Raw genomic sequence first — 25,629 nt, forward strand, 5'->3', positions numbered from 1 at the left:
ATCGCTCGTTCATTGATTGAGCGTCCATCGTTTTGACGCTCAAAGTCCCGTGGACCGATCACGTGACCGATTTTGGCGCTCAAAACGAGCGTCGAGGGTCAGCATGAAATTGCACCTTCAGAATTAAATGAACGGAGCATAAAGTCAATAACGTTGTCGTGTTACCTCGAATGATTCATTAATCACATCAATTAACGCAATAAACAGACAACGTAATGTAACGTAAAGTTATTGATCGAATTCCGAATCCTGGAAAGCATGCGCGCCTTTCTCACTCGCCTCAGCTTATAAATCGTACATGTATGTATGCATGTGCACGGAGTGCAAGCAATTCTCGGACACCAGTCGACTCACACAGCGAACCGCATAAATTTCCCTTTAAGCGCTCCCTATATGTATACTTTCTTGCGCAGCGCGCGGGCAGCTCTTTGACTGCGTAGTGCGTACGGCTGCGTACAACTGTGTACTTACCTATATATGTTGCTGGCGTTCGAAAGATTGCTTGCACTTGCTTGCACTCCGTGTATGTACATATAGCATGATGTTTTACAGAGCCTTGCCAGTCTACTATTTCCACTTTTTTACGATCTTCTGCTGCGTGAATAGTGAAACATTAATGAAGACGAATGATAAACGAATTAACATGAGAAACAATTATAAGATGTGCCCCGATCGCTTTGACATTCACAGGGACAAAATTATTCGGACGCACGAGTCTCGAGACATGGGTGCCAAGTACTTGAACGAGGACGAATTTGATTCTAAGGAGGAATGCCTAAAATTTTGCTGTGATACGGACGGTTGCGACGTGTTTGTTTTTGAGGAAAAGGTACATGTATTCCCATACGCCTCTCTACTATATCCATACGTACACGCACGCAACTCTCCCGGAAATATTAAAATTCAGTTACTTTGCTCGCGAGGCATGTATATGTATTGTCACTTTTAGGAAACTAAGCGCAGATATACTTTTAATAGTACACACCAAGTTAAGTATCATTTCCCATATCTCCTAGTAATGTATCTGCTTTATCCATAGAGTAAATAATAATAAACTAGTAATAGAAATCACCGTGCATATCAGACAGTGGTTCGTTATTTACTCATACACCGCTAACCAGAAATTGATTCCATGTGCCGTACAGAAACCCGGGAGCTGTTACCTCTTTCAATGCGGACCACAACACGATTTTAAATGTAAATTCACCACTCACGCTAATTATAGCAGCGCAGTGCGCATTAATTATTATCCACGCAACAATGCGCAGCTGGAGGAAGAAATTCGAATCTCTCAACAGGAACATGAATTGAAATCTCTTAGGTAAGTGATCATTCTACTTGCAAACGCTTTGAACATAATGAGACGATCGTATTTTCTGGACGTAGGAAATTGGCAGACCCAGTGCCAGGGGAATACTTCTTTTCAGAGCCTTCCATAAAATTAATCGCCACTCTAACACCAAAACTATCACTAACAACACCTTCCCCGCCTGCCAAGCAAGGTTCAATTTAAGATTCAAGAAATCATATAATTATAACGGTACATAGGAAAGAAACACTAACATATACTTGCATACATTAGCTTGTAGCCATAACCAATACGAGTGTCGTTCATCCGGAGTCTGCATTGCTATATATAATGTATGCGACGGCATTCCGCAATGCGCGGACGGATCCGACGAAGCAGCAGACCTTGGGTGCCCTATGGAAAAGCCAACGATCTCTCCTTCTATAATACAAGCACCTCAGCCTGCACCACTTCTGCCTGTTGATGTTATAAAATATCAGCAAACGGTCGATCAGCATAAATCTCTTGCTCCGCTCTACCCTCATGTTCCAGGAGTTAATCCCAAGCCTTGGGAATTGGCTAACGTAGCTCATCAAATGATGCCGCAACAGCAGCCTCCTCTTTTATACCCGGCGCAACAACTGGACATACCTGAGTTGCATAAAGGTTTCGGTGCTCCAGGATACCAGTGGGATTATCAACCCGTGTACAAGCAGGATAAGAACATTTACAATGCCGTTAATTCTTATCGCGAGCCAAATAATTTGAACACTTACGAGCGTAAGTAGTATGTATGTACTTATGTGGTTAAGCCTCGAGGCGTGTTTACGTATTTTAAATCAAATAATATTGCATTGCATTTTTTTTAGAGGATCAACCGCATATTTTCAATCATAAGGGATCGAGCGTTATAGGAGAAAAGGAAGCAGACACGTAAGATATCGATGTAGTAGAACGCGAATAGAAAATGGAGCGGCGAATAGCAATGTGCTAGAATTATTTGAAAATTTTCTGCTCGCAGTGCATTCATGGATGTAAGACACCCATTTACGTCGCACCTTGTGTCCCCAAATAGAGGAGTATGGCAAAACACTCAGGTTTTCCCATCTCCTTCCCCGGCATCGAATATACAACAGAAACCGATTAATGAAATGGAGAAGAGTCTGGCTATTACAACTACACCTCTGTGCGATGTTAGTCTAGTCTCGTCCTTATGATACGATATTAATCGCGATATTAATACAAAGTTGTCGTAGATATCGCACGAGCAGACAGATGTAATAATGAAGAACAAGGAAACTGAGGTAATTAACCAGCAAGGGGAGAAACATATCGTTCATGAGAAGAAAGTTAATGAAAATAAGGATAAAGGAAGTATGCTGGCAAACGAGGCGCCAAAATTTAACCACGTTCAGGCAAAGGAGTCGCAGGGTGGGTTATCAATGTTACTTTCTTTCTGTCATATTATTCAACAATTACTCATGCTTATTTCGTTTATATGCTTCTTTCGCGTAGAGCATAAAAGTTTAATAGTCATTAAAGATCATAGCAGAGAGCATGGAAGAAATACTTTAATGGCAGAGCATTTGAAGCAAACAAGTGAAAGCGAAGGTTTAAGACCTAGAGGGGCGGTCATATCTTTGGCTTTAGGACTTACAATAACAGCCATCACAGCTGCATTAATTGCTTGCCGTCTACGAGTCGTTCGAAGACGCGGAAGACGCCATGGGCCGTACGCTCATGATGCGGATTATTTAGTTAATGGGATGTATCTCTAACTGTAAGTATGAATTTAGTTAGTCAAATGTGTTTGGTACGATATTTTCATACGACTTTAAATGGCGACACGAATACACGATACACGATAAAAAAGTGTATTCTACTTTAATCATATGGTTTCGATACGAATTGAGAGCAATCAATTTGTATCAGCATATGTATGTGTGTCCTTGGTATGAGCAACATTCGGTATTTAATGAAGACTTTGTTCCATATACATGTATATGAAATATACATATTATTTAGTACACTTGTACTGTGCGATAAAATGAATATATTCTGTTAAATTTATATATTCGTAACAAAATATTAAAGCGTTTCATAAAATCGATTTTCGTTCGAATAATTTATATCTCACCAGCCAATGCTTTAATTTCTGTGTACATTAGATTATAGGTTTTAGATTTTACGACGGAAAATGTTGACAATACGAACAGAAATGTAAATTTAGGCATTCCTGAATAGCGCAATGTTTAGTGTAATGTTTACCACAAAGTTTGCTGTGTAATTGGGGGAGACTTCGGTGCAATAAAATTCTTCATATCAGGGAACTTGAACACATGTATGTATGTATAACTTCCACAGTCCCGCATAAACGGAGAAAGGCTAACGATTTATAAGAAATAAAGCTATATTTATATATCATTTTTACAATCATATGCTGCATAATACATCTTTATGATTCTTGATAACAGAATCATTGTTCTGGAAATTATATTAACCAATCGTATAAAATTACGTTCGTATAGTCTTTTGTATTTTAAATGCATGAAAAGTGCTAAGTACAAAGCACATTTCAATATACATATGTATTCGAGTTTGTAGCAGTATGATAATATGTATACTACATACATGGTATGTTTTGTATCTCTAGACTCTAGCTAGATGAAGAATTGTATTTATAATAATTTATATAAATTTTACTAATTGACACTATTGAGCGTAATGCAGATATGTATATAAGATACATATAAGTACGTATGTGTTATATGCATAAATCTTTCGGTACTTAGCGCTGTCTTATTGTTAAAGGCAAAGGCCACATCATTGCCAAGCTTTACGAAGCTCGGCAATTCTAATTCTCGTGAAATGTGGACGAAATGATGGAAGCACTCGGATTTAATCGTCATTAATAGTACGAGAATAGTAATTTATCTAGAAAGTCGGAGAGGTTTTGCATCTTTGACGAACATTAAACTCCATTCGAGTAAACTGAATCATACGGAATATTTTTCAAATACCTTTAATATATCACTTATCATCAATAACCAAATATTCAAATATTAATGATTATCTTATTCAATTATTATTCTAATTAGTTTTCTCATAAAGATTACAGAACGAATTCTTCAGTATGTACATCGGAAGAAATAATAATCGCGAAGATGAAAAATAAATTTGTTCCTTTGAAGCTTAAAAAATTAATTTTTCAATACATTTTGTATTTGAAGGGGGGTAAATGAAGAGAATGAAAGTAATCTCAGATGTACGCAAACTTGTACCATTACTTACACTTATACTGTAACAAGTGAAGGTCGTGAGATGCTTATAAATAGAGCTGTATGTTTGTTCGAAACGAAATAAAAAATATCGTTTAATTGCATTCCATATTACACCACTGTAAGCAACTACTGGCGACCAGTAGCTGCTGCATTTTGCTGCGCTTGTATAAATTCAGGATAATCTATGTATCCATCATTATTAGTATCATCCATAGAGAGTATTGGATCTATCAAAGTGACCAACTCCTCGTCCTTAAATAATTTCTCCGCAGCGTTGGGTCCTCCTACCTCTTTGTTACCTTGTTCTGAGCGTACCAGAGAAGTTACAACACACTTCTCGCACTATTGAATATTACGTTTTAATTAGAAATTAATAGCTAAATACATACCATGCCAATGAATCAAGGACTTTATAAGTTCGCAACCATCTAGTTTATTATTGTTGTCCGCGTCGTGCATTTTGAAATAATGGAATTGCAGTTCCTGGTCCGTCATTTTACTAATATCTATCGGAACGTCCATATGCTCCGCGATATGGCTATACGAAAATGAAATTTCAAGGAATTTTTAGACATTTAATAAGTACAGTATACGTATAACAAAATCATTGGAACGTACGCTTTTTCGTGGACTATATTGGCAGCGTTAAGTATTTGTTGTGGGTGTTCGTGACCATGACCGTGAGCATGTCCTTGTTGGACCGGTACTTGATGAGTTGGCATATGTTGTTGCACAGGTACTTGTTGCACTGGAACCTGTTGTTGCATTGGAACCTGCTGTTGCATTGGAACCTGTTGTTGCATTGGAACCTGTTGGTGTACAGGTGGTTGACCCGTTGCTTGCTGAAACTTTACGCGTATGACGTGGTTAATTTTTAGTTATTAATAATTGCTAATTAAGAAGTAGCTGGTGTTTTGTATCGCTATACTCATCTACCTGTTGTGGTGGAACTTGTGGTACTTGGTATACTGGTTGAACAGGCTAAAACAAATCTATTATGTAGTGATCTATCAATTACAGAGCCATTAAAAATGTTGCTCTCGTGCGATCCCATATTAATCTTAACATTTCCCAACACTGTTTCAAGAGAAATTAAAGAAACATGACTGATGCTATGGAAAAGTGGTAAACATATGTTTCACTTATCTGAATGATAAAACTTACTTGTTGATAATGTTGGGGCGACACACCTGGTGGAACTCTTTGCACCTGAGCGTGTATATATTTACAGCCAAAGGATCCGATTATAAACAACCACAAAGCCCAATTCATTTTGTAATATTATTCTACAAACAATAAATTCACGCACGTAATTACATGTTCGAAATCTGTTGGACGAACGATAAGTACGCGTGTGTTACACATGCGTGTTAACGTTCTGTGACCTATTAAATTCTAAACTGTAATGAATTACGATAATACCTTTGTAAATACCTGGTTTACGTTAGGGGGTGTACACAAAAACTAACATGTAGTATGTGACGGTCCTGTTCATTGGCAGGACTGAACACTGAGTGCCGGACAGTGCCGGATAGCAAACCTAAGGTTATGTTACAAAAAGTCAGACTGACGTGGACAGATGCTTGCAGCTAGTAGCGGTGTTTCACGGGATTTCACGGTGCTTCCAGCGTTTCCAGGTGTTTCGAACTACAATCTACATAGGTAGATGGGGCCAGCGATTCGAGCGATTGATGGATTCAACAGAACCGAACAGGACTTATGAACGAAACAATTTCTTCTCCAGCTTTTTTTTAATGAAAATTATGGAATCTTACAATAAATAATTTTGGTCAGAAGACAATTAGCGCAATTTTAATCCCTTGTACGAGAAACTTTTTCTATCATTATTAATTCAGTGTGTGTATACGCGTATAAATACGTCGTGAAATAAAAATCGCGATTTCTTTCAATTTAATTACAATAATTTTTCTCCTTTCATACGTATATAGATATATAATATTATATATTACGAAGTTTTTAAAAGTTTCAGTTATATGATTAATAAAAAAAAGTCTGCCAGCCTCAAGAATATATTTCAATTCAAATATAAGAACAGTTAGGTATATTTTACAAAACTTGTTTTGCAACGTATACTTATACAAAAAAAGAATGTAGATACATATGTATACATAATTGCTTATTTGTTTTCTTTTTTAAGAGAAGCAAAGTCCGCAAATTCTTTGACGGGCAAATACCTACTCTAACCACATTTTAATTGTTTGTCAGATATTAAAATACTAATTTAAATTCTCAAGTCGCTCGAGACACGTAGAGTTTAGAAAGGTCTATAAAAGAACCGGTGTAAGTGTAGTATGTACACTGATATACTTTCTGCATTCATATGCCTAATACTTTTCATTAAAATTTAATATCGAGACGTTACTTTTACAATTCTAATGTCTGACATTAGCCCGCCGTTGTTGGCGTGGTTGCGAACCGTTGTGAAGCCCAATGCTTCCACAATGGCGGAAATGAACGGCTCCACTCGATACGAAATAAGCACGGTAACGTGATTGTATGATTTTAAAAGACTAAGTAATTTGCCGTTGCACATACTAAGACTGAGATAAATATAGGTGAATCGTCAAAAGAATATTTACGAATAGAAAGATCTTGGGATCGAGGAGGTTGAATCGCGTTTAACAGGTACGCATCAGAGTTGCATACATTTCTTACTTACCAGCGTTAACTTTAATGTTTGTTTAAGTTTTGCACCACGTAATTTCGTTAATCCTGACGAAAATTATAATTTTATTTTATGCGGATGGTTTCATACGAGTAAACATTCCATTGTGTAAAGTAACGTGTGTGTGATAACTGATAACCCTATATGCCTATAAGCATTTCTAACGTGTTATTCTTAAAGCTCAAAGATTTATTAAAACTAAATCTTCAATAATTGCTCGCAACTAATCGCGGACAGTCCCGAGATATATGTTATTGTGGTAACATCATCGTGTTTGTACTGTAATATTTGCAAATATTTGGTTGTAAAGCTAAGAGATAAGATTTGCAACTGCAGTTTGTTCTGAATATGCATTTGCTTTAGTTCAGCGTTCCTGTTGTTTTCATATTTTAGGTCAGGGAATAAATGAAAAATGGCTCAGATACCAAAACACCGGAAAGTTAAGAGAACTACAGTGCTCATTAAGAGAACACAATGCTTGAAAAGCTATTCCAAAGGCAGATCTTATAAACCCTGTAAGTTCTGAATATCTCGGACGTTTATAGCACGGTAACTTATTAACGTGAAATTTCATTCTCTGCAGTGTGTGAGAAGTTAAAAATTAATAACAACTCGCTGGCGAAGGCGTTGTCTAAAGAGAAGCAGGAGAGCCAATTGTTATTTTCTCAGAATGTTGCATTGGTCGCCGAGGTACAAGACTTGGGCCTAGCCTGTAGTAAGAGCGATGTACGTAAAGTTGTATAGAAATGTGGCAAAAATTTAATGCTGTATTTCCGAAAGGAACCGGTGACCTATTGGGATGAAACTTGGTGGGTATTACGAGGGGTGTGGAAAGACCCCAAATATAAAATTTTACGCAACCCCTCCTCCCAAACCTCATCTCGATCGGCCACCGGTCCCTTTCGGAATAATATCCGAATTTAATACTACAGAATAATAGTGTTGCATAATATGAGAATATGTGTTTCAGGCTGTTATATCAAATGTCCTGAAGAACGCCAACGAGATGCTTAAAATGTTAGTGACAATGACCGGTTACTTAACAAATACAATCTCTTGCTGCCAAGAATTCGCAGCTACTTCGGTTACCAATCTGCGAATGTCCTGTAACTCCGCTGGAAGTATGATTTCCAAAACGTTACTCTTTTTAGTATTTATATATCTATTTTACTACGATTATCTAGCAGAGAATATTATTCCAGGGCGGGAATCGTGCAGGAGATTGTCGACTAAATCTCCAACCAGAGGAGTAGTGAAACCCATGGTGAGCGGTCACACCATTACGAAACCCACGATTAATTTAAGTAGAGTAAATATGCAACACTTTAATAACCCATCGAACTTAAGTATAATACAAGAGGTTGCGACGCCTCCCAGAAATCAAGTCTTAAACAGTCCAAGGTCTCCCATTGCTGTTGGCGGCAGGCAACGTAGATGCGTATGTATTTTATTAAAATGCGTATGTATTTTATCAAGTTATATTCCCGTTACTTGGATCTTCTAGGAGAATGGGCGTGCGTGTAGGATGCCTGAAAGACTAACTGTTGTTTCGCCAAGAAATAGTGGTACGCTGTACTAGTATGTGATGCAGTATTAATATCTATATTTCATACGAAATTAATAGCAGTTTTTAACGCTCATTTGCAGAAGAAAATGAACGAAGGTTAAGTAAGAGAAGTAGCAGACGTTCGAGACCAAAGTCGGATAGATTGTCCGCAAGCAAAACCTCCCGACGTAGTATTGATAACTTCCAACACATCACAAGTCCCAGAGTAAAGCTGAACGATGTGTCAAAATTACTGCAAAATTCTCAAAGTATCAACATTCGAATGGTTCGCGCGTTTGATCGATCTCTTATTATTTCGTCCTGTAACGGTCATGACAATTTATTTATCTATCTATAGTTAACAGGGAGTCGAAACGATCATGAGATCGTTAACTCAGGGAACAGCAGTCTTGCAAATCATCAAGACTCCTCTCGGATAGCTACTACAATACCGGAAACATCATCTTCCGACAATTCAAACATTGATGATTATGGTGCTGCTGCTGCGGCTAATGATGATGATAGGAACGTCGATGATGAAACTGAAGAGAATGATAAGAATTCGGAGAATGTGGATGAAACGATAAAAGAAAATCCCACTGAAACTCAAGCTGTTGCGTCTAATTTGGAGGATCCTCTTGAAGGGCCAAGTTGGTTGTTCAACAATTCACAAACTGTGCCTTGCTACGGAAATGACGAGAAGACTGACGCTTTAAATGTTACAAGCGATAATAGTACGTGTTCAACTTTAAAAGCGACAGAATTAAGCGACGAGTCGGACAGTGAAAGGTGTATGCACCAAACTATATCATTGGCAACGTTAAACAAACGTGGAAGCCAACTGCTACTTTCGAAAAAGGGCAAACGAATAAATAATAGGCACAACGAAAGCACACTCTACGAAGAGAATGGAAACAGCGACACTGCCTGTAATACACCTAAGTTGACCATTCCAACGAATGCAACCGAGAACATGTGCAGAATGGAGAGCAGGCCTTTTGTAAATTCTGCAAATTTTGTTACGCAAAGACGAGGCTATTTCGAAAGCGAGGATGAGGATGATTTTACTTTGATGCAAATGAGGCAACAGCGTGACGTGGATTTCGACATAAATGATTTGAAGTTGCCTGCTTTAGAAGAATCCTCGCTAAATAGATTAGTCCGAGCCGATCCGGAACCAGAGCCACAACCAGAAATAACCGCCACTCTCCGACATATATCCCAGATTTGTCCGATTCCACCTATCTCGAACAACAGTCTGGACGAGTCTGCATTCAATCAATCCACCGCGAAACTGCCACTGCTTATGAATAACGATTACGACAATAAAGACTTGACTACGATGAATGATACGTCGGATCCCCTCCCATCGAAGAAAAGCGTCAAGAAAAAAGTAATGAGATTTTCGTCCGAGTTGAGCGACAGTACGCCAACGTCTAAAAAGAAGAACAAGCAGAAGAAGAAAAAGAATAAGGAGAAGCTTGCGAAAAAAGATCCGAGTGCCGCTAAAGTTGTATTACAAAAATTGAACGAATCCGATGTTAAGTCGAGAACACCTTCCCCCCAGGCGATTTCTCACGATTATCATCGGTCCTTGTGCGTACGACGGACATATTAACCCATACGTATATCAAGTATAGACAATTGTAATCTGTGTATACAATTTATTTGCAGGAGCCCCGTGTGTTTGCCCATAGACAACTCGAGCGATTCGGAAAGCAGTAGCGCAAGTATAAATAGCATGTATACTTTAAATCGACCTAGACGGAAGAGAGCGCCAACTAGTTTACAAGAACCCAACTTGAGAAAGTAAAGAATCGGTTATTTCTGCGATTCCATCCTGCGCGATTATACGAAAGCCTCATTAATGTTTGTTTTCAGGAAATTGCGAAGGAACCATTAATACAGATATACGGTATTTATCGACCCTCGGGAGAAGAATCATGATGAAACACAGCGCAACGTGTGTTTCGAACGCATTCGTGTATTCGGCGAAGAAATGTAAATAACTGCTTGCGATAAATTGATACATTGGGTTTGAGATTTTAAAAGGGGACAAAAATGGGAATAATCGAATCAACGGCCATTACCGCCATAAGCCGTTTTCGTGTTGAGCTTTGAACCGTTCTGCTTCCATTGTTACGCACATATTTGTTAAATGGAACACCGTCGATTGTTTACAGAAGATCAGTATGCCTTATCATAGCCGTAGCTTCGATAATTTTGCTTCCTCTCGTGATATTCTTCGTTTCGTATGTTGTACTTTTTGTACCCTTATCTAATGTTACGAGAAATAAATACGAAGAAATTCAAGAGTGTGTAACGTTTATTACCTAATCGGTCCACTGTGTGCGATGAAGTCGATGCTTTCGAAAGTGTTTGAAAGTATTTTAATTGGTAAAATGTAAAACGGATCTTGCGATATTCTTCATCAAACCGTGAAAGGTATAAAACTAAAGCTGAAGCTACACCTACCATATATCTCGTCCGTTAACTAACCTTAGTCGATAATCGATACATCACGATACGATCTCGTGAATATTCGCCAGTCTCGATACATAGGGTCGAAACAAAGCGTTGAAGAAATACGCAACAGAATTCTAAGAGTTTTAACGGAATAAATATTTCAGTGCGTCCGCATAACGGTGAGAATACCACCATTTGTTAAAGACTTTGAAGCGCAATATGGGCGAAGGGAAAATCGTATTCGATATGTACATACGCGTGTGTATATATAGTGTGGTTAGACTGCAGGTTATATGCAGAAATTCATCCCGGTTATTGAATTTCGGGATAAGCATCAACTAGCGTGATTTTGCCCAGGTAGTTTTATATATCCGACGAGCTTCTCCGCCAAATAGTTACGCAGGTTAAATGATTCGAGCGGTGGATGCGACGTGGCGCGTTGCAATTGTCAACACAACCGTAATTCCTTGATTTGGATGTGTTTCGCTTTCAGCTGGGTCCGTAATGGGTAAACATATTACCTGTGGATCAACGGACGGTCGGGCGCATGCGGAAACAAACATTTTATCTGAAGCAACCCACGAATCCGTGCATACCTGACTACCTGCTCACAAACAATAGGATCATCGCACACGTAAATAGCACATGTTTTTATCTTTTTCCCACGTTTCAAGTGAAATATGTTACATTGTACAGCTTCCAGCTTAACTTTCCTTTCTTTAACTTAATTTCACATGTCATTTAGACAAATTTGTACACACGAGAAAAAAAGATGTATTTTTTACTCATATTTTCGAGTGGGTTTATTATCGAATGTGATCGTGGAGTGTAAAATTCCAACGACCTCGACATTTAGATCGTACGAAAAAATCGTGATTCGTGTAGCAACTAGGTATACACAAAACAATACTATATTCGCGACGCGTTAGTATTTGACAGACTTATTAGAACATCGCTATTACCAGGGCACGAAAATAACGTAAATTTCAAGGAGTACAAGTTGCCTGGCGCTTATTTCCGTTCAAACTTTCCCTCCACGGAAAGGACAGTGTACCAGTGCGCATGCACCGGCCATTTCCTAGTAGCGCCGGATCGCAGAACCAATGAGAGTAGGTCGATGACGGCATCGGTGACCAATCAGTTTCCACGCCGGTGACGACCGAATTATTTTTAGTATACGTGAGTCACGGGATATAAGGCAGTACGTTTAGTTGGGTGTTCACAAGTTGTCGAGACATCGTACTGTGCGGCCGTGTGACGTTCAACGTCGATGCTCGCATTCGACGTACGTAATCGCAGGCTGTTCTAGAAGTGCACACGCGCAGGAACATATATCACATCCGTTGGATCGTGCGCCCGCCGTGAGTCATTGTTGTGTGTTGACAGTTGAACCAGGTCGACCCTCGTGTCACCGTCACCGTCAACGTTACCGTTATCGTCGCCGTCAGCGGTTCAGAGAGATCCGTGCAGGAATCTCTCTTGACGCGTCGTGCCGCGAGTCACGCGATATTACACGAAACGCACCTTTTGCGTCTCGACTTACGTGTCGTCGACATCGCGAGACTAGGCACATACATACGCGCGCGCGCGCGTGTGCCGCACACATAACTACGCGTACACGAGAACCAACTGTCCCCCCTCCCCCAGTGAACATTGTTCCGTGTGTGACCAAAGAGGAGAAGTGGCATCTGGTGACGGGAAAGAAACGCGCTAAATCAAAAAGAGGTGTGATAGAACAGAAGGGCGCTGCGAGGCCTGCGAATTTTCAAACTGTTGTTCGCCGCGTACGGTTATGTAACTGTGGCGGAAAACTAGACGCGTGTGTTGGGTGGATAGGAAGGAAGATAAGAAGCGAAGGAAGAAAACGCAGAGAGCGATCGATCATCGAACAGGAGAGATCCATCGGCGTTGATATTATCTACGCGTGACAAGCAGCAACGGCGGGGGAATCATCAACGTATCGTGCTCCAGTCGCGCAACCACCGGTTCTGTCTACCAGGCACGAAAGACTAGAGGTGAAGTTCAAGTTGGCACGCACTGCTCAGTTGTGCGCGCGGCATCGATGGTGCGAAGTTCGACGATGGAACAGACGTTCTACGAGGACACGAGCGTCTACGGCGCCGTGAATCGCGAGAACAACGTGAGCCAGTTGAAGCGCAATCTGACGCTGGATCTGAATGGATGTCAAAGGCAGGGGCCGCAGGCGAAGAGGCCGCGATTGGGACCACTGCCACCAGCGCTGAACAATGTCGCGCCCATACTCAGCTCCCCGGACCTGAACATGTTGAAGCTTGGCTCGCCGGAGCTGGAGAAGTTCATAATCGCCCAGCAGGATACCCTTGTGACGAATTTACCGACGCCCACGCAGATCTTGTTCCCGAAGGCGGTGACCGAGGCGCAGGAGATGTACGCCCGTGGATTTGTGGACGCCCTGAACGAGCTTCACCACTCGGACAGCTCGCAGGAGCCCGGTAGCATCCATGGAGCGACCTATACGACCCTGGAGCCCCCGGGCAGCGTGCAGAGCACGGAATCGTCGGTGAGCCAAGGGCTGGTTCAGATCAAGGACGAGCCGCAGACAGTGCCCAGCGTGTCCAGCTCGCCGCCCATGTCCCCGATCGACATGGAGAACCAGGAGCGGATCAAGCTGGAGAGGAAACGTCAGAGGAACCGCGTGGCCGCGTCCAAGTGCCGCAGGCGCAAGCTCGAGCGCATCTCCAGGCTCGAGGACAAGGTTAAGTTGCTCAAGGGCGAGAACACCGAGCTCAGCGCCGTGGTGCACAGGCTCAAAGAGCACGTGTGCCGGCTCAAGGAGCAGGTCATGGACCATGTGCATTCCGGCTGCCAGATCATGACCGTATCAGGCCAATTCTAAGCCAAGCATCCGCGCCACCCGGCCGCCACATTCAGGTCCTTTCCTCCGCGTCGCTGCCAACCTGTTATTCTTCTTATTCTTGTTGCTGTTGCCGCTGGTTGTTGTTGTTGTTGTTGTTATCTCGCCTGGTGACTTAGCGTGCGCGGTTCTTGCGAATCCAGCAATGGACGATCCTCCTCGACCAGAGGTGGGGTGGGGGGGGGCTTCTGTGGGCCACAGGGACATCGCCTATCCTCGTTCATCCTGCTCTAGCCAGCTACGTGGGCGCGGCTTGTCCTTTTAGTTTCTTCGTTCACTTCGTTGTGTCCGGGGAAAAAGGAGACTGTGACGCGCAACGAAGCAGCGGGAAGGACGAGTGTAAGTTGGTGCGTCGCGCGGTGATGGATACGCGTTTTGGGACACGGACACAGGGCACGGGACGAAGTTAACGTCATTATCGGTACATTTGCGCGCGGCTCGTACGTGAGAACCAACACATCGGCCACCGCGTAGCCCACGCCTTGAGTAACGCGTACTCGAGGAGGAGGAGAAGGTGGAGAGAGAGAGAGAGAGAAGGTGGTGGCGATGACGCGGGTGAAGGAGAGAGGAAAGGCAGAGAGTGGGTGGGACTTGGCAGAGAAGAGAGGAGAGATCTTGTATCACAAGCGGCCATTTTGGAGAATCGCGAGTACTGGCGGGAGATTCGAATTTCCCGGCGCGTAGAAATTTTCCATTTTATTTATATTCGCCGAAGGAAACGGATCGGTTACTTGGGCCGATCGAGGACCGGACTTAGGTTGTTTCGTCCACCCGGATTGATAATCGGGGACCGTTTTTTCTTCTAGTTTAGTAGTCTTATCTTGCTTTTCTCTCTGACAGAGAAATAATACCGTCTTTGCATTGATTGTAACCAGCCTAAGAAGAGCGCAATCGCTACGCGCGCTTGTTCGACGAGTAAGATCGATCGTTATTACCACGGCGCGGCGATCCGAGCTCGCCGGGGATTCCCGACGGTCCGCAACCCGGACCCCACGCTTCGGGAATATTATATTTTCACCCTCGAACCTGTAAGGCGGTCGCGCGCTTTTCTCGTCTCTCTTGAATAAATTTTATTCGACCTTACTCGATCAAAAGCTTCTTTCGAAGACTCGTAGAATATATGCTCTAGTATGTACACGTATTCACGCGCAGAGTAACAATTAATAGGTTAAGGCTGACAGGGAGGGACGAGTGTGTTGAATGTGAACGGTACCTATGAGGCAAGAGAAAACCGAAAAAAAGTGCTTTGTGTATTTGGAAGCTTTGGTGCGCGTGCACGCACCGGTCGTTAAATATTAATCGTTACAGATCGTTGGCACGGTGCTGTGGAAATTTCTCGAAATGCGCGGGTCTGCGCGATCGTTGCATCTACTTTGCTTTCTCTTTTATTTCTTCTCTCCCATTTTTTTTATTTTTTTTTTTTTCATCAAATCGCGAGTTTACGGAACTCGTCGATCTCGGTGCCGATCGTTTAACCTCCTCTTTAAAGGAAAACTACCATTACCTTTTAAGGCTGTACAAATAGAGTATCATAGTATCGGCAGCAGTTGCCAGCGTTGAAATCACCGTTAGAGAGACTATCTTCCCGACGCGTCTGAACGCGACGTGGGCACTTGTGTGCGGAACGCTTACAGACTGTGCTTCAACAATGCTCGTGAGAGGGCTTGCTCGATATATCTATATGTATTGCTGCGTCGCGTTCAGGCTGCACTCGTCGGCGAGGAAGCCCCGAATCTTTCCCTTGTAGCCTTTAAACCGGAGACTAGGCGTGACGAGTCGCATTCCCTTCGGTACTTTGCCGTCTCTGAAATGCCTTGGAACTTGGTTTCGTCGTATGATGTGCATCTAGTCTTGTCCAGTATGCTCTTGTAACTTGTGCACAGTTGCGTGCTACTACTACTATTACTACTACCGCAGATCCGCAATAAAACGCGCGTTAACAGAGAAGCTTCGATAGTGTTGCCACGCGCGATACGATACACTCTGCGCCTAACAATAATAGGAACGGCATCGAGTTACCGTTTTCGGTGCACAGAAGGGGAGAAACACGACGAACGGCGTGCCGTTATCTTTTGCATTTTCGGAATTCAAGGAGCGCGTAGAAGTGGAATCAGACGGCACCAGCGTTGTGCCATTGTGTAAAGAATCGTTTTAAACCGACGTTTGCCTGCGAAGTGTGCTGCAACTCGTTTCAGCAATAAAGTCTCTACGTGACTCGGAGTACCTATGTGAACGGCGAGCAATAATCAAGCGATCCTACTGTTTCTTCGTTGCTTCGTGAAATATCCAATGTGTGCGTGTGTGTGTGTGACTCGAGCTCGTAGATTCTGGGTTTACGATGGCTGCGCCGATAGCGCGAACGGATAACTGCGAGACGGATTTCCGCGAGAGAAATCCTACAGATTCTTGTGATTCCTCGTGTTTCGTTGATTACGAAATCTGTTTAGCGCGAGATAGGTTTAATTGTGGTAGCTGGCATAGGCGGACTTCAGGGATTTGCTATCGGGTGATTGCAATTTCAGCGAGAAGCAGAAATTTATTTCCTGTACTTTGTACTAGAATTCTTTTCTTTCGTTCGGCCGAAGAGAATTCCGGACGCCTTGTGGTAAAGCTCTCGCAACTAAATTTCTCGCTTATTCTTTCTCTCACTTTCAGAGTCACTTCGGCACATCACCGATGGGCGAAATTTAAATGGAATTTCGAGTGACGAGTGGAAGTTAAAAAAAATTATTCGTCGCTCGTCCGCGAACCCGAGTTAACTGTACTCAATTCGTCACTCGAAGTTTTATTTAAATGAAAAATCACGCCCATCTCTGCTTGACGATTTTAACGCCCATATTTATTTCTCTCTGAACAATCGACTGTGCTCTGTTTCTCTTGCTTCGCCTTCGATTCGTTGCACGATCATTCTCACCGTTAAAGGGGTAGCGTTTCCTAGACAGAGAGGTCTTCTCAGACTTCGTAGCGTTTCAATTCAATGCCCAATTCTCTTTGAACGGAGGGAAAGGGGGAATATATATACACATATATCCCCGAGGCATTCCTAGTACAGTTATTAGCAAATCGCAGCCTCGCTTTTATTTTCTCGACACCTTTTTGGACACGCTAACGCGGCAAAATAGAGGGGAAATGAAAAGCGGAGGGAGGGGGAAGCGTTGCCTTGTGGAATACAGCCATCGCGTGCGGCGTACAGTGTGCCTTTTTCCCCAAAGTAATTTTCTCAGAGTAACTGGATCGATGGCAATTTCCAAAGACTTATCGTCCGTACGTTTCCCCCTCTATCTCTCTTTCGCTCTCTCCCTTTCTCTCTTTCTCTATCGCTCTCTCTCTCTATCCCCCTCTCTCTCTCTCTCGCGCGCTTGCCCTTTTTCTCCATCATCAAAATAAAATCATACATCAGAGTCGAAGGAGCGTCGAGCGTTCTTTCGAGCCGCTTATTCAGTGGCGGTTAGCTACGATAGGAAGACAAGTGATCGGACTCGTGGCGATTAAAGCTCTAATGCCAATTAGAAAGCGAGCCAGAACAGCGGTGGCACAAAACGTATGAAAGTAAAGAAAACCACAATGTGATTTAGTCAGTAAGTGAAACCCCCCCCCGTTAAAGTATATGTACATACGTGTGCACGCGTGTGGTACGTGTATGTACGTGCAACGCAATATGCGCACGCATGTGCGTAGAGTCGTACGGTAATGACAACACGGATCGTTTGCATCTCGCGCGCGCGTAAGTCCTCTGTGTGTACATGTGTATGTAAGAAGGGAGAGAGAGTTATGTATAACTTTATACATGAGAGTAAATATAACTATTATATAATTATATATATATATATATATATATTGTCTTACGACAAGAGCGGAGAAATCTTTTTTTACGAATAATTTTATTTTTGAATGAAATGCAATGAAAAATAAAATTTCATTATATTGAACTAAAGTGGCGAGTGTTGTTTAATAGACCGTCCCCTACTCAACCAAGCTCCCACGTATGCCTATTTTAGGTTTTAAGTGAGAATCGTGTCGTTAATCTTTCGTTTATGTTGGGTGATTCTTTGGAAGCGACTTAACGATTTCGCATTAATTAACGCACAGCGCGATTTAAGTTTGGGTAACGCGTATTCCTTTATAAAGCATGGAAACATCTTGCGTCCACGAGGGGACTTATCAGAGGAGGAATCCGGAATTCCAGCCCGAGCCACGTATTCCATCGTGCGCCGCGTTAATTATCGCAATTGGCTAATTGACTCAATTGGGAAAGTTCTCGGTACGAATTAACGACGATCGTAAATTTGTACGAGTCGTTTAGAGCGATATTCGAGCGCTCGTTTGGGATCGTGTGTTTCTCCGAGATCTGGCCGCTCGGTATTCTTGCGGGATGGAATTTTCGAAGTGGCACGTTAGAAAAATTCGCGCGTGATGCGGAGAGGTATATGTAGGCAGATGTGTGGGGGAGGCTGCTCTCAGTTTTTTGTACTACAGCTTGGGCGATTTGTTGGTAAAAATGGAATTTCAAAGAAGTAATTTGTAGCGCGAATGGTGCTTAATAAAAGGGGACAAATCGGTTTTTATTAAATTTTATCGTAAAGCTTTCGCCAGCGAGCGAGGATTACTTAGTGGATTTTAAGGTCTAAGTAATTGATAATCTTAGTAAAATACATTTAAAAAGACAATAGAACTTTCATTTAGGTACATCTACAAAAGTACAAATATCACAGGTAAAACGATCGATATTTTTCTTGGTCTGTACACTCCACGTGAGCCCAACCCTTGCATTTCATGCACTGCACCCAATCTTCGTTGAGGATTCTTTACAAATGATGCAGCCATTCTTCATCAAAGTCTAGTTTAAGTTTAGTCTAATTTGGTTTTAAACTAGAATTTTCAAAGCCGCATCCATATCGTTCTGCGTCCACTTTCCATTTTTCTGCTTAACTTCGGAGATTTATCTGGTGAAAAACCTGCAGACTGTAATTATAGGAAAAAAATTTTAAAAAATTGGCCCATACAAAAAATGTACATAATACTGTACATAATATGACAAAATTATTTAATTACCTGAAAAATAAAAAAATCATCTCTGAAAAATAAAAAAATCATCTCTGAAAAATTACTTTTGTCACACAGAACACCAGCGTAAACGTTAACCGTCTTAGAACTCTGGTAATACTGATGAAAAAAGAACGTCGCCGGAATACGTTGCTCAGGACTATAGTATTTATTTATTTCTCCATCGATAGCTGCACTCAGCTAACACTAGAAGCGAGATCTAGCTTTAACCGGTGCTGTACGACTCTCTCCTACATGCACGAATAGATTGCTTTAACCTTCACTCTGTGTACAGGGGTGCGAGCACACCCCGAGCTAATAAAAATGTAAATAAAAAGTTTCCGAATGGAAACTTTCCAAAGTACCCTTAGGAATGCTATCTGTGATATATTTCACACGCGATTTGATTAAAAGAAACTTATTTTTCTTTATTTACACACAGCTTTTTAATTTAGGTATTTTAACCCTTCGTTGACACACCTCTTTTTTCGATTAACTTTGACGTAGGTACCTACTGGGTGGCTCTCGCCCAGAGTAATTTTTAAACGACCGCCATTCTCACCTAAAGAATCCAATCGTTGTGAAAAAAATCAAGGGTCAATTTCAAGGTCTGTAGAATGTATTTCAGTAGTTTATTCATTGACATTTTATAACATTTTTTTATAAAAAAATCTAGATTATCATATGTAAGGAAAAAACAAAAAAATCTTCAAAAAATTATTACTTTTACAAATTTCAATATTAGCAGCTAAAAATCTACAGAGTTATTGTTCAGATATAATATTTTAAGGAAAAAAATAGTTTATAAGTCGGCTTTGGAAAAAAGGTATTTATTTTGCACATAGAAAGTAGGCTATTTCGGTGATTGAAAAAACAGATATATTCCACGAATACCCACGATATTCTACGTATTAGAAAACATATATACAGAGCCTCAAAATCAATAAAAACCAGCTAATGGGTGGCTCATACCCAGAGTGTCAACGAAGGGTTAAATTAAATGTTTCATATCTTTTTACACAATTATCTTAAAAATCAATAAAACTCCACAGATCCGCAAAATCGTTCTCCTGTACCTTTTGCATTGAAATTGCGAGGGGTTAAGCTTTAATTCGCGGCAGAATTCGCTGGTAATCGCGGGAATCGCAGTTCCGACGAATCCGCCTAGAGTGATAGATTGAGTTGGATTACGCGGGGAAAAAAAAGGAAGGCTGTCGTCGCTCCGAATGGATAATTGGATACGAAGGTTGCATGTACGTGTGCGCGGGAAGGTTGTCCCGCGTCCAGATCTCCTTAATCGATGCAACATACTTTACCGAGATGGAGAAAAATGCGAGGACGATCGCAGATACGTGTACATAGAATGTAGACAGTAGTAGTGTGCAGCTATGCAACTAATCGGGAAAAGGAGCGCTATTATCGCTGGTTCCGTCTAGCGGTCTAGAGTCTAGAGTCTAGGCTCTAGCGCATCTCGTTATTCAACGCGATGTGCCCGCGGTGTCCTTGAGTCGAAATTCTTAATCCTCTCGTTTCAATACTTTATTCACGCACGCACACTTTCATCAAGCAGGCCGTCGTAAAGTAAAAGTGACGGTGCTAATTTTTCACCGCAGGCAACGAGAATGCCCACGGTAAGGCTGCCTTTTGTGCCAGGCACATAGTTCACTGCCGAGCGTAAACAGTGTCGTTGGAGGCGAGCGAGGTTGAAAGCGAGAATCACGGTTTCGACACGGATAGGAAAATTCGTAGAAAACGCGAATGGTTGCGGTGCGACGCGTTATCTGGGCGCTCCCTACTCCCCGTGTTATTAAGCGGCGAGACGCGGGATAAGTAGGCCATCCGAGCCCGAGCGGCAATGCTTTGTGATGTAGATGGCTAGCTCGCGGTTAATGCAAATGCACGCATGTCCAATCTATGCACACGCACGAGAGGCTGCCGCCGCGTATGCGCCGTAGCGCTGCAACTGAATGCGAATACGTTCCCGTATTCACGTGTGCCAGAAGCAATGGAATGCGCGGGTAAACAAAGAGCACGCGTGAGTACAGGCCATTTCACCGAAGGCGTATCGCGCGCCAATCGAGCATATCGCGATGCTTTCGAGGTACTGCAAAGCAGTGTCAAATTTGAGAAACTGGCCTAAGTCCAGGATACGCGTACAGTGAATGTAGAGTCGCTTTGCAGTGTCATTAGCGAGCTGTATACAGGTACGCGCTATCTAGGCTACCCTTAGTAGCAGTAGATGAAGAGTAAGATTGCTAAATGGTAATTGGGTGTGCAGAAAGCTACCCACCCTGAAAATGGGAAAATAATTAGTTAAAAGCAGGGTGGATCCCATAATTTTGTGATCTTTATTTTGTGAAAAAATTAGCAACTTGCAGCTGTTACATTATGTAATTGAGGGACCCAGTGGGGAACAAGTATATGCCACTGTTTTCTGATTTTAGGGGAAAGCAAGTTGAAGAAAAATTATTTTTGTAAGAAATGCGGTGCGATATTGTAATTATTTTAAGCGGTACTTGAACTAGATGGTAAATGACAATTTTACGAAAACATATTTTAGCATATTTAATTATCAAATTTTTACTGAAGAATTACTGTTACTAGGTCAGTTTTTAGTACACTTTACTTCGAATAAATCGTTGGTTATTAGCTACTATAATTCCAATACTTTTGAACAAGTTGGAAAATTATATTTCTAAATATGTGTTGTGTATTTAGTAAATAACTAAGAAATAATAGTATAAATAATTAAACTCCCTATTGGTTATATCCATTTTGAAAATAATGTAGGATGTGTGTGACCCCTCTTTCACTACACATTTGTTTTTTTCACAACGCGAAGAAAATTTAATATGATTTTGCTCGGAGAAACGTACATGCTATTATATTTGGAGGCGGTAAAATTACATTACATTGCAAAAACAAAAACTCAAATTCATGCATATGTGGCATGTGCTTGTTTTCCACTGGGCCCCTCATTATTAAAACTGTCAAGCCCCATAGTGCTATTTTAGGCTTAGAAAACAAAGGTTACAGAGAATTTAATAGAAAGTTTATATATTAGAAACATGTGGCTTCTGCATGATCGCAGGTTGGAACAGCCTGTATATACATAGCCAGGCACTTGTAACTTGTAATACCTCGGGACAAAGGAAATCTACATTGAATTGCAATGCCGTACATAGTTCGAGCCGAGACTGCCTGTCGTTCAGTCGTATTGGTCGGGGAGGGTAGGCTTAAAGGCCGCAAATTAGTCGTTAAACCCCAACGATGTACGCGCCGCGATAATAATACATACCATAATTCCTGGCAGGGATAACGGAATGCACACCACTGACCTAGTACTATGATAGCCGCGAGCAAAACGACATTTTTGATAGTACGCTTGTATTGTATTATTTTTATCCGTGTTATTAACCGCAATAGAATTACATTGCTTGGTATCTCCCAGCAGCATTCGCAGTTTTGGAGATGGTCGAAGGTGTAACTATGGAACAGCAGGTCCGAAATCAAATTTCATTTTTTTGTTATAAACTATATGAGCGTAGTTTCCGTTGTACTTGATTGAAAACAAATTTTTTTAAATACGCTCGAAAAACTGTCTATCTTATTCGCAGATTTTCGAAACTTTTCTTCTAAAGCGCAGCATTTTTGCAAAAATAATTTGTTTAAGAAATCGGTTACCATTAGTGGTAACCATGAAGCCATTTTTCGTTGATACATTGAAAACAAAATCCTTCCGTCATTCAGTAGATTTTTATATAAAAAATAAGCCCACAAAATTTTAGAACGATTGGTGCAGCAGTTTTTGAGATTTCTTGCTCACCGTTTTTAAAAAGGCTTCTTGAATGTCGTTGTATTTTCATTATAAACGTAAATATTTTTCTACAAAAAAATTACCAAACGTTCTTTAAATGTTGCTCTGTTAAATGCAAAAAGTTCTGTAGAAATATATGCTTCCCTTTTTTAAAAAAAAATCGCCTCTTCGGCCTCCTAACTAGGTATAACCCCTTAACTTGGGATATGTGGTAGTTGAGGGTGGAGAAATATGAGAACTGCGTAAGGTGGCTTGTTCTTCATCCTATATCATATTCTTAAGCATATCTGGTAGGCGTACCTATCGTGTTTATAAAACGAGGTCCATTATCGACGAATATGTGACATCCGGACCGCACGGATGCGTTGCGTTTCAAAAGATTGATTCGAATGGAAATGCGGCAGGATGCGATGCAATACACCGATGCACGTACATAATACGTGCAGCTTGTATGTTAATTCATTTTACGCTGGTGCCTGGAGCCCGAAATGTTGTATGTGGGTATGCGTGAAACACGAAAGTGGGCTTCCAATTTTCTTATGCTAATTCCGATGGACGGCCTCCATTGAAAGGAATTCCTTCTGAACGGACTCCGTGTATGCCCGAGGATGCGCTTAATTCGCTTCACGTTTGTACATTTGCAACAAGAGGATCGCGTTTCCTTTAAAACCGTGTCACGGATCGCGGGCTTGCAAAATACATAGCCGAAGCTTAGTATGCACGTTTAAGAAACGCGAGGACTCGAATAATAATTCTATAGCTTTTCAACGGCTGTATAAGGTTTCCCTTTCCGACTTTTGTGTCAACACGTGTCTTCTTTGCGTAGCCACGCTTTATTTATTTTACTGTTTAAAGACCTGAACCATCTTCGGAGCTTTAGATATTTTTCTAAATCAAATCACGAATTATGGGCGTTCAGAGGGTTAGGAAGGGCTAAACGGGCAATTGCCCCCTCCTGGATTTTGAGAATAAAAATCGCTTACTTTTAAAAATTGATCTTTATTAACCCTTAACTGGTATACTGTTTTTGGCAAACGTGACTGGTACATTGGGGTCGTGGCAGACCCCAAATAAAAAAGGACACAGAAATTTGTGAAGTCGACACTAGAGCAACCACTATGAATATTTTTTCATCTTAGGTAATGTATAAAATAATAGAAGCGTAGAAAGTTAAACTATTATTATAAAATTAATTAGAAATTCAGTTTACCAACTTAGACAACTGAAAATTGTACATCGAACTTTGGGTGCTTGGGGTCACGAGCGACCCCAGGATACCAGTTAAGGATTAAGCTCGTACTAATAAAGTGAATATTTTTAAATTTTTAACTAAACTGCAATTTAATTGGATTCGATTCGTCGATGTCATCGCCAGGGTTGTTTTTCCATTACTATATTTCTCTTTACCGTCACCCCAAAGTGTGTGCGTGTATGTGGGCAAGGGGTAAAGAAGCTGAACGAGGGGGTAAGTCGATTACAGGTGGAATCGATGAGGGAAGATGGTCAGTGGAGTAAGCGATAAGGGAGAAACGACTTAAATCAGAAACTTAATAATCGAGTCGTTCAAAGGTTCGGTAAAGAAATGGCACTCCGCCAGACTCGGGCCAACACACCTTTTGGCACCGTACCAATCCATCACGTGGTCCACCTAACGAGCCAATAGATTTCGCAGAACGTCACTGACGTATTTAACCCGGACGAATAGCGGTCGCGGACAAATTTTAAACATAAATCGCTTTTACGTTCAGGCCCCTTCTCGGGGAGCTTGTCTATAGTTGGCAGTGGAACGGATATTTCTTCGCTCGCAAAGGAAAGCAAAGTTTACGTTAGATAAAGAGTTGCGTGCTTGCCGACCAAACAGTCCTTTCCAACTCTTTGTTTGGAATCGCTGACAAAGATCCAGATTATGCGAGGCGAGCAGTGGACTCGCGATAAGGGAATAGTTCGAAGGCCATGGTTAGATATGTATGTATATCGACTCGGCAGTCTCGGTGCACACGGAACAAAGAAACTCAATAAAACAATTGAGACGCGCGTTTCGTTGGAGGATTAACGAGGTGAGTATGCGCACTCGGCGTATTTGGTCCTGTGGAGAGATTTGGCAGTTAGTGGCGATTTTTTATATTTGTTTAGTCATAGGAAACACAATCGCCACACTTCAATCCAACAATATTTATTAAACAAGGAACTGCAATCATCTTCAAACGAATTAAATACATTGCCTTCTTAGTTAATTCTTCTCTGACAACCAATTATTATTTTATAAAAATAGTAACGCTTCTTAACGACCTATAGATTAAGGGGAAACACTAGGAAACTTTAGTACCTATTACAAGCTACAGAGAGAAGAGTTTTCTCTCCCCTTCTCTCTCCGGAGGACTAAATATGGCAGATACGCACACTCACCTCTTTAGTGCTTTAGTTTCGTCGCTTAATCTCTGGCAACATATGGAGCGTGGCATCGCGAAGCTATGCACCAACTTACACAACAACTTAAGCATAAGAATGAATCAGAAAATAACGTGGCATCACAGCGTTAGGTAGTAAATTTATTACGTTCGTCACCCAGGAGACTTCCGGCTGCGAAGCTCCGCGTACGCTTTGAAAAA

At 41.5% G+C, this 25,629-nt stretch overlaps 4 protein-coding genes and 1 long non-coding RNA gene across 11 annotated transcripts in view; 4 read left to right on the top strand and 1 right to left on the bottom strand.

Moving 5' to 3' along the window:
- The first annotated feature begins 396 nt into the window (after window positions 1-396).
- LOC143376604 (uncharacterized) lies at window positions 397-3,618 on the top strand. 2 transcript variants are annotated; one of them, XM_076827110.1, is made up of 9 exons: window positions 397-523; window positions 691-829; window positions 1,146-1,321; window positions 1,387-1,502; window positions 1,583-2,068; window positions 2,158-2,221; window positions 2,310-2,481; window positions 2,545-2,719; window positions 2,804-3,618. In XM_076827110.1, the coding sequence occupies exons 2-9, from the start codon at window positions 725-727 to the stop codon at window positions 3,064-3,066; spliced, it is 1,557 nt and encodes a 518-aa protein (XP_076683225.1). In that variant the 5' UTR covers window positions 397-523; window positions 691-724; the 3' UTR covers window positions 3,067-3,618. The 2 variants fall into 2 exon arrangements, with proteins under 2 accessions (XP_076683225.1, XP_076683224.1); XM_076827109.1 differs by having other exon boundaries at window positions 434-829.
- A 1,014-nt stretch (window positions 3,619-4,632) lies between these two features.
- On the bottom strand, window positions 4,633-6,316 carry LOC143376606 (lymphotoxin beta receptor inhibitor). Of its 4 annotated transcripts, none has more exons than XM_076827115.1 (7): window positions 5,992-6,316; window positions 5,734-5,855; window positions 5,506-5,550; window positions 5,380-5,417; window positions 5,188-5,328; window positions 4,959-5,107; window positions 4,633-4,874 (listed from the first exon to the last, which is right to left on the bottom strand). In XM_076827115.1, the coding sequence occupies exons 2-7, from the start codon at window positions 5,839-5,841 to the stop codon at window positions 4,696-4,698; spliced, it is 660 nt and encodes a 219-aa protein (XP_076683230.1). In that variant the 5' UTR covers window positions 5,842-5,855; window positions 5,992-6,316; the 3' UTR covers window positions 4,633-4,695. The 4 variants fall into 4 exon arrangements, with proteins under 4 accessions (XP_076683230.1, XP_076683231.1, XP_076683229.1 ...); XM_076827116.1 differs by having other exon boundaries at window positions 5,188-5,324; window positions 5,379-5,417; window positions 5,992-6,314; XM_076827114.1 differs by having other exon boundaries at window positions 5,188-5,417; window positions 6,004-6,315.
- A 684-nt stretch (window positions 6,317-7,000) lies between these two features.
- LOC143376601 (uncharacterized) lies at window positions 7,001-11,114 on the top strand. 3 transcript variants are annotated; one of them, XM_076827106.1, is made up of 10 exons: window positions 7,001-7,215; window positions 7,649-7,770; window positions 7,839-7,981; window positions 8,226-8,376; window positions 8,458-8,693; window positions 8,760-8,820; window positions 8,903-9,087; window positions 9,160-10,397; window positions 10,479-10,610; window positions 10,683-11,114. In XM_076827106.1, exons 2-10 carry the CDS (start codon window positions 7,668-7,670, stop codon window positions 10,702-10,704), a joined length of 2,271 nt encoding a protein of 756 aa, XP_076683221.1. In that variant the 5' UTR covers window positions 7,001-7,215; window positions 7,649-7,667; the 3' UTR covers window positions 10,705-11,114. The 3 variants fall into 3 exon arrangements, with proteins under 3 accessions (XP_076683221.1, XP_076683222.1, XP_076683220.1); XM_076827107.1 differs by having other exon boundaries at window positions 8,760-8,817; window positions 10,476-10,610; XM_076827105.1 differs by having other exon boundaries at window positions 7,002-7,215; window positions 10,476-10,610.
- Window positions 11,115-11,142: 28 nt separating this feature from the next.
- The window catches only part of LOC143376607 (uncharacterized), a 45,384-nt gene continuing 30,897 nt past the window's right edge, over window positions 11,143-25,629 (top strand). Inside the window, exon 1 of the long non-coding RNA XR_013087115.1 lies at window positions 11,143-11,901. This is a non-coding gene — a long non-coding RNA (uncharacterized LOC143376607). The remainder of the gene's footprint in view (window positions 11,902-25,629) is intronic.
- Jra (Jun-related antigen) lies at window positions 12,465-18,094 on the top strand. The gene has a single exon (XM_076827111.1). It carries the CDS (start codon window positions 13,330-13,332, stop codon window positions 14,140-14,142), a length of 813 nt encoding a protein of 270 aa, XP_076683226.1. The 5' UTR covers window positions 12,465-13,329; the 3' UTR covers window positions 14,143-18,094.

Source organism: Andrena cerasifolii, chromosome 14 (assembly GCF_050908995.1).
Source record: "Andrena cerasifolii isolate SP2316 chromosome 14, iyAndCera1_principal, whole genome shotgun sequence".
NCBI classification, from domain to species: domain Eukaryota; kingdom Metazoa; phylum Arthropoda; class Insecta; order Hymenoptera; family Andrenidae; genus Andrena; species Andrena cerasifolii.

What these genes read in the sequence shown, in the direction of transcription:
- Jra (XM_076827111.1), top strand. Translation starts at nt 13,330, where the DNA reads ATGGTGCGAAGTTCGACGATGGAACAGACGTTCTACGAGGACACGAGC.
- LOC143376601 (XM_076827105.1), top strand. Translation starts at nt 7,668, where the DNA reads ATGGCTCAGATACCAAAACACCGGAAAGTTAAGAGAACTACAGTGCTC. An exon ending in AAAGTATCAACATTCGAATG is followed by an intron (nt 9,088 to 9,159) that starts GTTCGCGCGTTT and finishes ATCTATCTATAG; the next exon opens with TTAACAGGGAGTCGAAACGA. An exon ending in CAAGAACCCAACTTGAGAAA is followed by an intron (nt 10,611 to 10,682) that starts GTAAAGAATCGG and finishes GTTTGTTTTCAG; the next exon opens with GAAATTGCGAAGGAACCATT.
- LOC143376604 (XM_076827109.1), top strand. Translation starts at nt 539, where the DNA reads ATGATGTTTTACAGAGCCTTGCCAGTCTACTATTTCCACTTTTTTACG. An exon ending in GGAGAAAAGGAAGCAGACAC is followed by an intron (nt 2,222 to 2,309) that starts GTAAGATATCGA and finishes TTCTGCTCGCAG; the next exon opens with TGCATTCATGGATGTAAGAC. An exon ending in TCAGGCAAAGGAGTCGCAGG is followed by an intron (nt 2,720 to 2,803) that starts GTGGGTTATCAA and finishes TCTTTCGCGTAG; the next exon opens with AGCATAAAAGTTTAATAGTC.
- LOC143376606 (XM_076827114.1), bottom strand. Translation starts at nt 5,841, where the DNA reads ATGAATTGGGCTTTGTGGTTGTTTATAATCGGATCCTTTGGCTGTAAA. An exon ending in CACAAGTTCCACCACAACAG is followed by an intron (nt 5,418 to 5,505) that starts GTAGATGAGTAT and finishes ATACGCGTAAAG; the next exon opens with TTTCAGCAAGCAACGGGTCA. An exon ending in GTCCTTGATTCATTGGCATG is followed by an intron (nt 4,875 to 4,958) that starts GTATGTATTTAG and finishes TGGTACGCTCAG; the next exon opens with AACAAGGTAACAAAGAGGTA.